Source organism: Staurois parvus, unplaced genomic scaffold (assembly GCF_062004578.1).
Source record: "Staurois parvus isolate SC_StPar_1 unplaced genomic scaffold, SC_StPar_1.0 ptg000011l, whole genome shotgun sequence".
Lineage (NCBI taxonomy): Eukaryota > Metazoa > Chordata > Amphibia > Anura > Ranidae > Staurois > Staurois parvus.
Genome location: NW_028317807.1, coordinates 3482620 through 3497945, shown reverse-complemented (window position 1 = coordinate 3497945; position 15326 = coordinate 3482620). Strand labels below are relative to the sequence as shown.

The 15326-nt window shown below is 42.8% G+C and overlaps 1 protein-coding gene across 2 annotated transcripts in view; it reads left to right on the top strand.

Moving 5' to 3' along the window:
- Positions 1 to 15326, top strand: part of KCTD18 (potassium channel tetramerization domain containing 18) — a 43233-nt gene that overhangs the window by 5937 nt on the left and 21970 nt on the right. For both annotated transcript variants that reach the window (XM_089670192.1, XM_089670182.1), the window contains exon 2: positions 5484 to 5650. In XM_089670192.1, coding sequence (XP_089526318.1) covers positions 5494 to 5650 — 157 coding nt within the window. In that variant the 5' untranslated portion in view covers positions 5484 to 5493. The remainder of the gene's footprint in view (positions 1 to 5483; positions 5651 to 15326) is intronic.

The window sequence follows — 15326 nt, the reverse complement described above, 5'->3', positions numbered from 1 at the left end:
CCTGCCATAAGTTGCTGATTGCCGCCATTATTAGTATAAAAAAAAAATTAAAAATCCCAGTATCTTTCCCGCCATTTGTAAACGCTATAACTTTCATGTAAACCAATTAATTTACACGTATTGGGATTTTTTTTATAGCAAAGACATCGCAGAATGCATTTTGGATGAAATTTGTGACAAAATTAGATTTTTTAATTTTTTTACTGGACGTGTTTTATAGCAAAAAGTCCAAAATATTGTTTTTTTTTTCTCAAAATTGTCAGCCTTTTTTTTTTATAGCGCAAAAAATTAAAACCGCACAGGCGATCAAATACCACCGAAAGAAAGCTCAATTTTTAGGTAAAAAAAGGATGTAAATTTAATTTGGGTGCATTGTTGCATGACCGCGCAATTGTCAGTTAAAGTAACGCAGAGCTGTAACACAAACCTCTTCTGTAACCGCTTCCTGACCATCCTACAGCAGAAATACTGCTACAGGGCGGCATGGGTATGCAAAATCACACACACATACATATATATATATATATATATGTGAATCGTGCTCCCGTGGTTTTCACACCCCTCCCAGATAGTGTCAGCTTGCCCGTCAGTACACCAGTCATCACATTTAACCCCTTGATTGCCAGGAACACGCTCATGTACAATAATCCTCCATTGCTAGTATAGCGTCTGAACTGGTCAATATCTTTGATCAGGTCAGCACTATACCAGCGTTCACATTAATATAGCGTCCCCAAAAACGCAGCGTTAGCGGGATCAACCCCGGCACCTGCCAGCACCTGCGTTTAGCCCCTACGCTTACCCCCCCTTCTCCCCTAGCAAGTGCAGTGTCAGTAGGTCACTGTCACTTGATACATTGCACACAAAACCGCAGTGTTGGCAGAATCAGGCCTGATCTCTGTTAGCACTTGCCAGTAAATTTTGATGACTCTCATATGCAGCAGAGTGCCAGTACTAGTGCCGCTCTACCTTTTGGTGAACTGGCGAGCACCAGCGGTCTAGTACATCCTGGTCTTTCACATACCTCCTTGATTTTTGGAGCTGTTTTTCACGGAATATCTGTATGCGTTGATTGTGGATCAAAGCAATTTATATGCACAACAATTTATCGCCGCCAACCCAAATTCAAACCTTGCCAGACCATTCGCATGGAAACTCATTATGGTTTTCAAATTTACATTTTTTTGGGGCCTAACCCTCAACATGGGCATTACTAAAAGAAATTAATTGCGGTTGTATTGGTCCGCAGACCCGATTCATCATATGCCGTGTTCTCTGCTGCCATGGCCAGGCATAGATATGAGAGTATAATGTGTTTTATGCATTTTAGCGACAATACACTCTGTCATCCTCGGGGTAACCCTGAATTTGACGGCTCCACAAAATTCAGCCCCTCGCAAATCACCTTAACCTAAAATTTGCAGATGTCTATACTCCCCAGCAAAACATCTGCGTTGAGTAGTCCCTCATTAATTTTTCTGTCTGCCTTGCATTCAAACAATTTCTCCCCCTGCAAGCGTGCCAGATATGGGGTCAAGATGTAGAAGACCTGTGAGAGGGCAACAGGCTATACATGTAAGTTTCGGATTTACGAGGGAAAAGATAATCACGTGGAGCCCCCCGGATGCCCACACTACATGGGGAGCAGTGGCAAGATAGTTTGGGACTTGGTGTCATCATTTCTCCATATAGGGTACCACTTTTACGTGGACAATTTTTATTCAAGCGTGCCACTATTTAGACATTTCTTCAATCTTGGAACTGGCACTTGTGGCAAAGTGTGACCTAATGTATGCCCACCATTAGAAGTGGGTGGATGCAGGGTGGTATATTCTAATGGTGGGCATACCACACACTTTTTCTGGCAGAGATTTCTTCTCATTTTTTCATTCTTTCCTAAGGCTGCATACAGAAAAAAAAAAAAGAACATAGCATATATACCCAACAAGGACCAGCAATGTACTGGTACATCACTGGATTTGAATGGTTATACCAGGATGATGCGTACAGCTGCAGGCATCATCCTGGTATAGTTTTTTTCAGCCGGCGATCGTCTTTCATGTAAAAGGAATCCTAGTGGCTAATTAGCTGCAAGATTGCTTTTACAAGCAGTGGGAGATGATGTCCCCCCTCCCCCGCTGCCTTTCATGGCCTTCTTGGGCAGTCCTGTGCTATCAGGGGAACCTGAGAATGCAGCCGGTGTTTCTGCCAGCTGACCATAGAGCTGATTGGAGACCAGAGTGGTGCCAATCATCTCTATAGTCTAAGAATTCGGAAGCTACGAGCATTTCATCACTTCAGTTTCGCAGGATATAAACAGCGCCATTTGTAAATTGGGAAAGCATCTGATCATACTGATTTTGGTTTGATTAGATAATGTAAGGGGAGAGGAGATATCCAGAGTCTGATAGATCCCAGATTTCTCAAAAAAGAATATATGACAATGCCCATTGAAGTTATAGGGGTTATTTGCATTCCCTGTTATAGCATTAAAAGTGATAAAAAAAAAAAAAAAAAATGAAATGGAAAAAAAAAATCAAAATAACTAAAAAAAAATATATATATATTGCCCCTCCCATGCGTGCACACCTGTGTGCACAAGCCTGGACCCTGTGCCGTTATGTAAACAGCGGTTGCACCATGCATGTGAGGTATTCCCGTGCAAGTCAGATCAAGGGCAGTAATTTTAACACTAGACCTCCTCTGTAAATCTAAAATGGTAGCTTTTAAAGCGCTGCCTATGGATATTAAAAATGTTTGCAGTTTGTCGCCATTGCACAGGGCATGCGCAGTTTTAAAGCATGTCATGTTTGGTATCTGTTTACTCGGCATACCATTATCTTTTATATTTTACCAAACAATTGGCTAATAAATTGTGTTTTTGTGCATTAAAAGTAAAAATGGGTATTTTTTTTTTTAAATTTGCTTTTAAAAAAATCGCTGCATGAGTACTATGTGCCATAAAAAATTGTAGTACCCACCATTTTATTCACTAGGGTGTCTGCTTTAACAAAATATATAATGTTTGGGGGTTTAAATTAATTTCCTAGCAAAAAATACTGATTTTTTTTTCATGTGAACAAAAAGGCTTGGTCTTCAGGTGGTTAGAAGAGTGAATGCTGGGCATAAAACACCCCTACCCCCCAAAACGACCCCTTTTTGGAAAGTAGTCACCCCAAACTATTTGCTGAGAGGAATGTTGAATCAATAGAAGAATTAATTTTTTTACCACAGGTTTTTGGAAAACATATAAAAACAAGCTGCACAGCTTTGACCAAAATCGAATAACGCCTTGCTACAGGTGTAGGCCATTTATGTACCTCATTAAGCCTGACTGGAAAACTCCCAGGGCGTTGCTAAGAGAGGCTCAGCTGTTTCTCTTCACCTCCACCATCACAGGAGTGAGTTCTTTCTCTGATTCAAACCCCCTCACATGCACTTTCTTTCCCCCAATGCAGTAGCTTTGAGCTCAGTGTTTGAGACCTCACTCCTGTGATGAGTTTTGGTAAAGGTGAACTAACCCTTTAAAGCTGTAGTAAACACTTGTTTAACTCATTCCCACCCAGCCTATTATAAGATGACGGCTGAACGGGATCCCTATTATCCTGGGAGGATGTCATATGACATCCTCCCAGGATGGCACATTGTGCGTGCGCAACAGGCCACACTCCGGCGCGATCTGTCACCAGCTGTGTCCTCCGGACACATGCAATGACAGATCACTACACTGGCCCGCTGCCTGTGTCATGTGATCGCTGTGACCAATCACAGCAGATCACATGACCGTTGTAAACAAATAGCTTCCTTTCATGTCATTCATTGCTTACAACTGTGCTGCTAGCTGTGATCACCGCCGCACCAGTTATAAGATGACACTGTACTGCATTGGTGACGGTTTTTTAAAAAAAAAAAAACAAATTGTGAAAACTCTCTTAATTTTCCACAAAATTATGACAAAAAAATGACAACTTCAAAAAACTCGCCATTCTTCTTACTAAATACCTCAGACTGTCTACTTTCCATTAACGGTCATTTGGGGGGGTATTTGTACTGTCCTGGTGTTTTGGGTCTCAAGAAATGAGATGGCCTGTCAGTACATCAGGATTTATCCATTTTTAAATAAGTACCATAGACTCTGTACCTTTCCTACCAACTAAATAATAAGCACTGATTTTAGGTTATTTTCACCAAAGAAATATAGCAGAATACATTTTGACCTAAATTTGTGTAGAAAGATTATTTATTTGCATTCATTTTTCATTTATAGCGCAAAAAATAAAAAAAAACTGGTGATAATATACCACCAAAAGAAATCTCTATTTGTGTGAAAAAAATGGTACAAAAAGTGGTGATCACATACCACCAAAAGAAATCTCTATTTGTGTGAAAAAAAATTATACAAATTTCATATGGCTACAGTGCTGCATGACTGCACAATTGTCATTCAAAGTGCGACTGCTGAAAGGTGAAAATTGGCCTGGGCAGGAAGGGGGTATAAGTGCCCAGTAAAGTTTCTTCCTGCAAGGCAGTATCATAATGTGCTAGTATGAACCGCATACTAACACATTATGAAAGACGTACCTGAAAACGAAGCCTTCCAGCGATGCACTATCACTGCTGCAGAGGTTTCCATCTTCACCTGAACCTTCTACTGGGTTTGTGAGCTGCGGCTGCTTGACTAGCTGAGCCGTGATAATGTCACTCCCACAGCACACAGATCTGAAGGAACGGCCCGAATATGCCATTCCTTCAGGTGCTTTTATCGATCTCACCGGCTGCCACTCACTAGAATATCTTCTAAACTGTGCACATTTAGGAGATATTCATTTTACCTACAGGTAAGCTTTATTGTAAGCTTACCTGTAGATAAAAAATAAAAAAGAGTTTACTACCACTTTAAGCTTTGAAAATGAAAGCTGGAAGCTGATTGGTTGCAACATAGCTGCTCCAGATTTTGGCTGCTTCATTTTTGATACAATTTGTTTTTGTGCCATTCACTATATGCCCAATAAAGTCCAGTTCTACAATCTTTATGAAGTTCTATAAGTAGCCATAAGGTTCTATTGATTTTTTCCAGCTGGCTCTCGGCTGTCATGTAAAAGTCATCTAGGCTGTCCCATAGCCAAAACAGGAAATGAGAGGAAATCCTTCCAAAGTGAAATAATCCTTGGTTGTTACAGGGTCACTGAAACTATTGCCCCATTGGAAGATTTCCCCTCTATTCCTTTTCTAGTGACAACCAAAAATGTGATATTTTCTTTCACTTTCAGTGATAATGGTAAACAAGACAAATAGAGAGGGTAAATCTTCCTAAAGGGGGCATAGACAGCAATAAAAATTGTCAAGTGTTCTAGTCCCTCTCCACTCTATCCAAAGTTAAAAAGGTTTTGCCTTTAGTTATCCTTTAACTCTTGCTGCAAAAATATAAAAAAGAATAAATTCAGTACTTTGTTTCTGATTAATTGTTCACTTTTGTTTTTTAGAGACACAAGAATGGATGAACAATCTTCAGAGGATATGTCTGATCTGCTTCATCTTAATGTGGGGGGCTGCTTGTTCACCGCTAGACGACAATCTCTCTGCCGCTTCAAAGATTCAATGTTGGCAGCTATGTTCAGTGGCCGCTTTCCTTTAAAGCGTGATGAATCTGGTAATTTTTTTTATGATCGAACAATTAGCAGAAGTAAATTCAAGTAAAATTGCCTCCACCCACATAAAGGTCAACATTCTAGCTCCTGGGGAGTTCTTATTATTCTAGGCCAGTGTTTTTCAACCTTTTTTCCCGTCAGGGTGCCCTTAAAAAGTATTTTCAGCCTCGAGGCACCCCAGTTTAAGGGTTGGTTCACATTACTGCGTAACAAAATAATACGCATTCCCGACACACATGCTGCTCCTTAGCAGATAAACGGGTGTCGTTAATTATTAATGGTACACTTACACATTGGCAAATACAGTGTGTTTTCGGTGCAACGCAATTTTACAAAAAAATTATCGGAGACTTCTTCCCTGTGTTTCTGCAGGTAGGGAGCCCACTGAAATTAATGGACTGGCCTACATGCAGCAGCACAGATGTGAACCTACATTTTAGGGTGCTCATCTCCTCACTCCAAACCCACTCTCTGCTCACTTCCACATCCCAAAATCCCCTCTCTGCTCAACTCTATACCAGAAACCCCTGTCTGCTCACCTCTGTACCCCAAACTCCCTGCTCTCTGCTCACCTCTGTACCCTAAACCTCCATCTCTGCTTACCTCTGAACCCCTAACGCCCCACTCACTTCTGTACCAAAAAACCCCTAACCCCCCTCTCTGCTTACTTTTGAACCCCTAACTCCTTGCTCACCTCTGTACCACAAAACCCCAAACCCCCCTTTCTGCTCACCTCTGTACCCCTAGCCCCTCACTCTGTGTACCCCACTCTATTCAGCGGTTCATGTCAGATTTACATCAGGTTCAGGACATGATTAGATAAGGACTTTATCCTGTTCACACATATGTGGTTTAGAAACAGTTCCAATAGAAGTCAATATCCTATAATCTGCACCTAAACCTGAAGGCACTGCTCAGAAATCGTACATGACTCTTTCAAACCACCCTGAATCTGCACTGCCAGTGCACCGGACATATGTGAACAGGTGCCATAGGAAACAATGGTATTTCACATGTCATGTGGATTGGATGCGGTTCAAACCGCATCCAATCCGCATATATGTGAACTGGCACTCAGCAACCCTCCTCTCCTACTGACATTTACCCTGTGCTGCTGAATGTGGCTGTACACAGGCACTTCCTGGTACTGTTGTTGGTCCCTGTTCAAGCAGCACAGCAAATAATAAAAACCAAGCCTCTGATGCTATAAGAAAAACAAAAGAAAAAAAAAAACAATGAATCATTTACACAGGAGGGCTGGGAGAAGGTCTGGTCCACGTAAACAGCTGTGCAGAACTTTGATTCAAGGCTGGCCGCACAAGAAGAGCTGGACGTAGGGAGAACTGTTCAACAAATCACAGTCCACAATACCCAGTCTCAGTGCACTATTCCACCTAAATGGTTAATTGCTTCCCAGCTCTCTTCCTCCAACTTTAGATCTCTCATATGGTTGCCTAGGTATGTACACCTTTAAGGGAGGCAGGATCTCTTGCTCTAACTGGACTGCTGTTTCAGTACTCAAAAGAAGAAAATTACTCCCATTGCACAGTAATCCTTCACAGGTGGCGCCAGGTGTGTGCTTGGGATTTCTATAGCTCCCCCAAAAATATTGCTAGCGCCCCCATCTTTGTGGACACGGGACTCATGCTTGTTCCTAGGACTGGGATCCCCTCTATGTGTACCAGACTGTTACTTCGCCCTCCTCTCCTGATATAACTCTCCAGCTAGCAGGCTGTATGCTATTCCCCAATAGCATATAGGTGCCCTCCATCCACCTGTCCAGCACTGAGAGAGTTACAGTACAAAGGAAGCCGGGACAGCCAATGGGAGGAGAACAGCAGCTGTGTGGAGGGAGCTGATGTCAGATTCAAACAGCAGGAGCAGTCTAGAATCGAGTGAGAGTGTGGGTGAGTGTGAACATGGCGCTCATTACTGCCATACACTGCATTGTCCTCTCTGGCAGCAATGTGTTCCTGTCTGGCTCTCTGTGTACTTCCACACAAAGCCTGGTGATGGTGCAGCAGCCTCTGAGTGCTGTACACAGTGGGAGCTCGGGAGCTCTAGAGGAGTGCTGGAGCCTGAGATGCAGGTGAAGTTGGGGGATGGGGTGCTCAGGTAATAGGTAGTCACAATTGGGTGGGAAATGCTGACTGGTCAGTTCTCCCAGGTGACGTTGGGGCAGGGGGGAGGGAACAGATCAGTCCTTCTCCCAAAGGGGGGAGTACAAATCTCCGTTGATTTTCCCATCTCTCTGTATGCATCCAGATCACATTGACCCTACCCAATGTCTGTTGGCAGGGTGGCTGAGCCTATTTGTCATGTTTCCTCTGCCCTGATGTAAGGGGGAACTCTGGTGATTAGAGACCACCTTACATCTGAGGTTCCCCTTTACACCAAAGTCTGCAGCATTTCCCCTTACATCATGGTCCGCAGCATTCCTCCTTACACTGTAAGAGGGAACCCTGAAGACTCTGATGTAAAGGGGAACTGGAAGAGGGAAATGCGAACCCTGATGTGAAGGGGAACTCTGATGTAAACTGGAGCTCTGATGCAGGACAAGACTCTTGGAACCCACATGTATAGGGAAATGCTATGGACTCTGATGTGAACATGGGGTTCTTCCTGACTGCTGCATTCTTGTTTTGTATGTTACATACTCCTGACCCTTGCACTCTATACATTATGTTGTACATTACATAGTCCTGACCAAGGTGTATATTGCCCCAAGAGTTGCTGATTTTAATTAAGTTTTTTAATGTACAATCCTGGGGGTTTATTGCTGTGCTGATAGTTACTGTGCCATGCTGGGGTTTATTATTTTGCCATGCTGGGATTGAATTGATGTGCCATGCTAAGGGGTTTATTATTGTGCAATGTTGGAGGTTAATTGTTGTGCATTGCTGGGGGTATTTTATCCACTTGATCTCCTGAAGGTTTCCATCCATGACCAGGCCATTTTTTGCTATTCGGCACTGAGCTACTTTAACTGGCAATTGCGCAGTCATGCGATACAGTACCAAAATGAAATTTATATAATTTTTTCTTTTCCACACAAATAGAGCTTTCGTTTGGTATTTGAATACCACTGGGTTTTTTATACGAATGAAAAAAGACCGAAATTGTGAACATATCTCCCCCCCCCCCCCCCCCGATGTTTTCTACTTTCTGTTACAAAACATATCCAATAAAAAAAAAAAAAGCAATAGTTTTAGCTGTCATGAATGGGTTTCCCATTCATGCACAGCTTGCTTATAGTTGTGATAGTTGCTTATCCTTGCGCTTGAAGTAACGTGATTTCAAAGCTGCAGGTCAGTGTGATTTCGGGTGTGGCTTGCCTGACATCTGTGCAACTTCATTCACAGTTATATTGTAAAGCGCTGAGCAAACTGTTGGCGCTATATAAATCCTGTATAATAATAATAATGTCTATGCTGGTCGCACCTGAAATCGCTGAAAATAGTGCAGGAACTACTCTTAAAATTGGTGCAACTCCGACGGTGTAAGAGTCGCCCTGATTTGAATGGTTCCATTGCCAACAATAGGGTGCAGCTTGTCATGCAGGGTTAAAGGTTTTGTGCAGTACACAGTGTGCCGCATGTATAAAACAATGGAGCTCCAGCTCCAGGATTTATAGTGCTACCACATACAGGTGAAACTCGAAAAATTTGAATATCGTGCAAAAGTTCATTTATTTCAGTAATGCAACTTAAAAGGTGAAACTAATTTATGAGATAGACTCATTACATGCAAAGCAAGATAGTTCAAGCCGGGATTTGTCATAATTGTGATGATTATGGCTTACAGCTCATGAAAACTCCAAATCCACAATCTCGAAAATTAGAATATTACATGCAATCAATAAAACAAGGATTGAAGATAGAACAATATTGGACATGGACATCTGAAAAGTATAAGCATGCATATGTACTCAGTACTTGGTTTGGACCCCTTTTGCAGCAATTACTTCCTCAATGCGGCGCGGCATGGAAGCTATCAGCCTGTGGCACTGCTGAGGTGGTATGGAAGACCAGGATGCTTCAATAGCGGCCTTCAGCTCTTCTGCATTGTTCGGTCTCATGTCTCTTATCTTTCTCTTGGCAATGCCCCATAGATTCTCTATGGGGTTCAGGTCAGGCGAGTTTGCTGGCCAATCAAGCACAGTAATCCCACGGTCATTGAACCAGGTTTTGGTGCTTTTGGCAGTGTGGGCAGGTGCCAAGTCCTGCTGGAAAATGAAGTCAGCATCCCCATAAAGCTAGTCTGCGGAAGGAAGCATGAAGTGCACCAAAATCTTCTGGTAGACGGCTGCATTGACCCTGGACTTAAAGAAGCACAGTGGACCAACACCAGCAGATGACATGGCTCCCCAAATCAACACAGACTGTGGAAACTTCACACTGGACTTCAAGCATCTTGCAGTGTGTGACTCTCCATTCTTCCTCCATACTCTGGGTCCTTGGTTTCCAAATGAGATGCAAAAGTTGCTCTCATCAGAAAAGAGGACTTTGGACCACTGAGCAACAGTCCATGTTTGTTTTTCTTTAGCCCAGGTAAGACGCTTCTGACGTTTGTTGTTCAGGAGCGGCTTGACAAGAGGAATACGACATTTGAAGCCCATATCCAGGATCCTTCTGTGTGTGGTGGCTCTTGATGCACTGACTCCAGCCTCAGTCCACTAATTGTGAAAGTCCCCAACACTTTTGAATGGCCTTTTCCTGACAATCCTCTCCAGGCTGCGGTCATCCCTGCTGCTTGTGCACCTTTTTCTTCCACACTTTTCCCTTCCACATAACTTTCTATGAATGTGCTTTGATACAGCACTTTGGGAACATCAAACTTCTTTTGCAATTACTTTTTAAAGGCTTTCCTTCCTTATGGAGGGTGTTAATGATGGTTTTCTGCACAACTGTCAGGTCAGCAGTCTTTCCCATGATTGTGATTCATACTGAACCAGACTGAGAGACCATTTAAAGGCTCAGGAACCCTTTGCAGGTGTTATGGCTTAATTAGCTGATTAGAGTGGGACACTTTGAGCCTAGAATATTGCACCTTTTCACAATATTCTAATTTTCTGAGATTGTGGATTTGGGGTTTTCATGAGCTGTAAGCCATAATCATCACAATTGACAAATCACTGCTTGAACTATCTTGCTTTGCATGTAATGAGTCTATCTCATATATTAGTTTCACCTTTTAAGTTGCATTACTGAAATAAATGAACTTTTTGCATGATATTCTAATTTTTCGAGTTTCACCTGTATGTTAGCGGGTTGCCTTTCTGGAAGCTCACATTAGAGATCTGGAGGAGCAAGTTGCAACACTGGCCAGAACGGACAACCTTGAAAGGGGCCTTCTGCTCAATGAGCAGGTGGTTAATGGGGTTGATGTGGAGGGGTAAGACAGGAATATCAGGTATGAAGATGGGTTACTGTAGTCAGAGGGAGTGGTAGGGGCTCACAGAAAAGGAAGGCCAGCCCTGAGTTTGAGCACCCAGATTTGCCAAGTTGGATGTGGACGCTGCAAGCTCAGAGGTTAGCTGCCCTAGATGTCACTTCTATCCCTTAACAGCCTGAGAGCAGTCCATCTAGTGTGGGTAGTGAGAGTAGTGCAGGAAGGCCTAGACAGTTTGTGGTAATAGGGGATTCCATAATCAGAAGGGCTGATAGAATAATTTGTCTCCAGGATCGCCTCAACCAAATGGTATGGTATCTCCCTGGTGCCAGGTTTTGGCATGTGGTGGACCAGGTTGATAAATTACTGGAAGGGGCTGGGCATGATCCAGCTGTCTTGGAAGATGGAGGCTCCTTAACCAGCTCCCGCCCACCATATAGTCCAAGGACAGGCGCAAGGTGGTTCTCTCGTTCTGGGAGGACGTCATATGACGTCCTCCCATTCTGACCGCACATGCGCGGTTCCGGGAGCGTGCAGCGTGGCAATCGGCGGTGCGCTGTGTCCCTCGGACACAGTGGATCACCAATCCACGGAAAGAGCCGAAGTCGTCGGCTCGGTCATGTGATCAGCTGTGTCCAACACAGCTGATCACATGTAAACAGGGAAATGCCAGTTATCAGCATTTCTCTCCTCTTGAGCTGTCATGGTGACAGCTCGAGAGGAGAGGAGAGCTGGAAACCGGCATTCCGCGGAGGGGACATGTACACTGATCATCAGGGCACTGATGATCAGTGTGCCCTGATGATCAGTGTGGCCCCAGAAGTGCCACCTGTCAGTGCCAGCTGTCAGTGCTGAACAGTGCCACGTGCCAGTGCCACATCAATGCCACATATCAGTGCCTACCAGTACACTTCAATGCCACATATCGGTGTCCATCTGAGCTGCCTTTCAGTGTCACTCATCAATGCCAGTCAGAGCCACCTATCAATGCCAATCAGTGCCGCCTAACAGTGCCATATCAATGATGCCTGTCAATGCCCATCAGTGCCACCTACCAGTGCCTCCTCATCAGTGCCACCTATCCGTGTCCATCAGTGCAGCCTGTCAGTGCCTATCACTGCAGCCTCATTAGCACACATCAGTGAAGGAGAAAAATCACCTATTTACAAAATTTTCTAACAAAAACTAAGAAAAAAAATTTTCCCTGAAAAATTTTCAGTGGTTTTTGGTTTATTTAAGAAAAAATTAAAAACCCAGAGGTGATTAAATACCACCAAAATAAAGCTCTGTCACAAAAAAAATGATAAAAATTTCATATGGGTACAGTGTTGCATGACCACGCAATTGTCATTCAAAAGTGTGACAGCGCTGAGAGCTGGAAATTGGCCTGGGCAGGAAGGGGGTATAAGTGCCCTGTAGGCTAGCGGTTAAGAATCAATCTAAAGAACTAGGTTGCAAGTTGAAGGGAAGGACCTCCAAGGTGAAATTCTCTGAAAGATTGCCAGTGTTATGTGCAACACAGGAAATACTGAGGGAGATCAGAGAACAGAATGCATGGCTGAAGACTTGGTGTAAGAGGAAAGCATTTGGGTTTCTAGAGCACTGGGCTGACTTTTCAATGGGGAACAACCTATATGCTAAAGATGGTTTGCACCTAAATGGAAGGGGGTCTGCTGTGCTGAGGGAGAGGTTTATGAGAAGGCTGGAGGAGTATGTAAACTAGGATTGAGTGGGAGGGAGAATTGAATTATAATGGGTCAGACTGGGGTCGGTCCCTATTGGTGGGTGGAATGGGGAAAGATGGGGGGAGGGCTATGGCAGATAATAAGAAGGTTCCCATGTTACAAACATTTATTGGAAATAGTACTCTTTTTACTAAAATAAAAAATATGCAAAATGTGACAATGAATTAAAGTGTTTGTCCACCAATACCAGAACTCTGCCAAGCAAAATAGGTGAGTTGGAAGCTTTGGTGCACGAAGAGAACAATGATTTAATTGGTACTGCTTAATCTTGGCTTCATTTTTTACATGACTGGACTATCAATATTCCTAGCTATGCTCTCTTTTGGAGAGAGCATAGCAGGGTTAAAAGGAAAGGTGGCGTGTCTGTCTCTATGTGAGAAGTGACCTTAAAGCGTGTGTGAGAGAGGATCTAGTTGATGCAGAGTTTGAGGCATTATGGGTGGAACTGCACTTGGGTGTGCGTACTACAAAGGTAAATCATTGGAGTTTGTTATACAGTGGGGAAAATAATTATTTGATCCCCTGCAGATTTTGTAAATATGCCCACTTACAAAGAAATGAAGGCTCTATAATTTATATCATAGGTGTATTTTAAATATCAGCAAGAAAAAAAACCACATGATACAAATGTTATAAATTAAGTTCCAATTCAGTAAGTAAAATAAGTATTTGATCCCCAAGCAAAACATGACTTAGAAACCTTTGTTGGCAAGCACAAAGTTGGTAAGACGTTTCTTGTAGTTGGTTATCAGATTTGCACACCTTTCAGGAGGGATTTTGGTCCACCCGTCTTTACATATCTTCTCTAAATTCATAAGGTTTTTTGGCTGTCACTTGGCAAACTCAAAGTTTCAGCTCCCTCCATAAATTTTGTATAGGTTTATGGTCTGGAGACTGGCTAGGCCACTTCATAACCTTAATGTGCTTCTTCTTGAGCCTTTCCTTTGTTGCCTTAACAGTATGTTTTGGGTCATTGTCCTGCTGGAAGACCCATCCATGACCCATCTTCCATGTTCTGGCTGAGGGAAAAAAGTTCTCATACAAGATTTTACAATACATGGCCCTGTTCATTGGCCCCTCAGTGCAGCAGAGTTGGCATGTACCTTTAGTAGAGAAACCGCCCCAAAGCATAATGTTTCCACCTCCGTGCTTGCTGTAGGGATGGTGTTCTTGGGGTCATAGTCAGCATTTTTCCACCTCCAAACACGGCGAGCCGAGTTAATGCCAAAGAGCTCACTTTTGGTCACATCTGACCACAGCACTTTCTCCCAATCCTTCTCCGAATCATTTAAATGTTCATTGGCAAACTTCAGACAGACCTGTACATGTGCTTTCTTGAGGAGGGCATGGCAGCATATTGTGTTACCAATAGTATGTTTGGTGACTGTCGTCCCAACTACCTTGAGACCATTTACAAGCTCCTCCCGTTTATTTCTGGGCTGATCCCTTACTTTTCTCATGATCATCCTTTCACCATGAGGCGAAGTCTTGCATGGAACTCCAGACCGAGGGCGTTTAATGGTTATTTTGTATTTCTTCGATTTGCGAATAATCACTTCAACAGTTGTCTCCTTCTCACCAAGCTTCTTGCTAATGGCCTTTAGCCCATTCCAGCCTTGTGCAGGTCTACATTCTTGTCCCTGATGCCCTTTGACATCTCTTTGGTCTTGCCCATAATAATGGTGAGGTTTGAATGGAAGAAAGATATTCTGTGGACAAGTGTATTTTATACACATAACAAGTTGTCGTTAGGAGCACCTTCTTAAATTGACAAGACTAATCTGCGTACCACAAGAGTGTACCACACTCTCACCAGTCTGTGGGAGCCAGAACTATTATTGGTTGGTAGGGGATTAAATACTTATTTTACTCACTGAACTGCAAATCAATTTATAACATTTGTGTTATGTGTTTTTCTGGATTTTTGGTTGATATTCTGTCTCTATCATTTAAAATACACCTATGATAAAAATTATAGAACCTTAAATTCTTTGTAAGTGAGAAATCTGCAGGGTTAAAATAATTATTTTCCCCACTGTAGGCCACCCAGTGTTAATGAGGAGGTGGAGACTCAGTTTCTTAGAAAGGGCTGCAAGGGCCTGCACAGTGATAGTAATGGTGCATTTTAACAACTCAGAAATTTACCGGAGTAATGGCACTGTAGGAACAGTTAAAGGGCAAAACTTTATAAACTTATTACAAGAAAGTTTAGTGGTACGTTTCATACTGTAGAGGCCCGGACTAGGAATGGTGCTTTGCTGGACCTGGTAATCTCAAACCATGCAGAGCTTATTTCTAATGTTCATATAAAAGAACATCTGGGTAGCAGTGACTTTAACATGATTTTGTTTAATGTTAGCTGTACACTAGCACATACTGGAAAGATAAAAACATTCAACTTTAAAAGAATTTCTAAGGATGAGGACTGCTGTGCAAGACTTAGACTAGGAGGGAATATTGGCATCGAACACAGAACAGAAATGGGAATTCTTCAAAAAGACTGTATGTGAACACACTGCAAAATATATTCCCATGGGCAAAA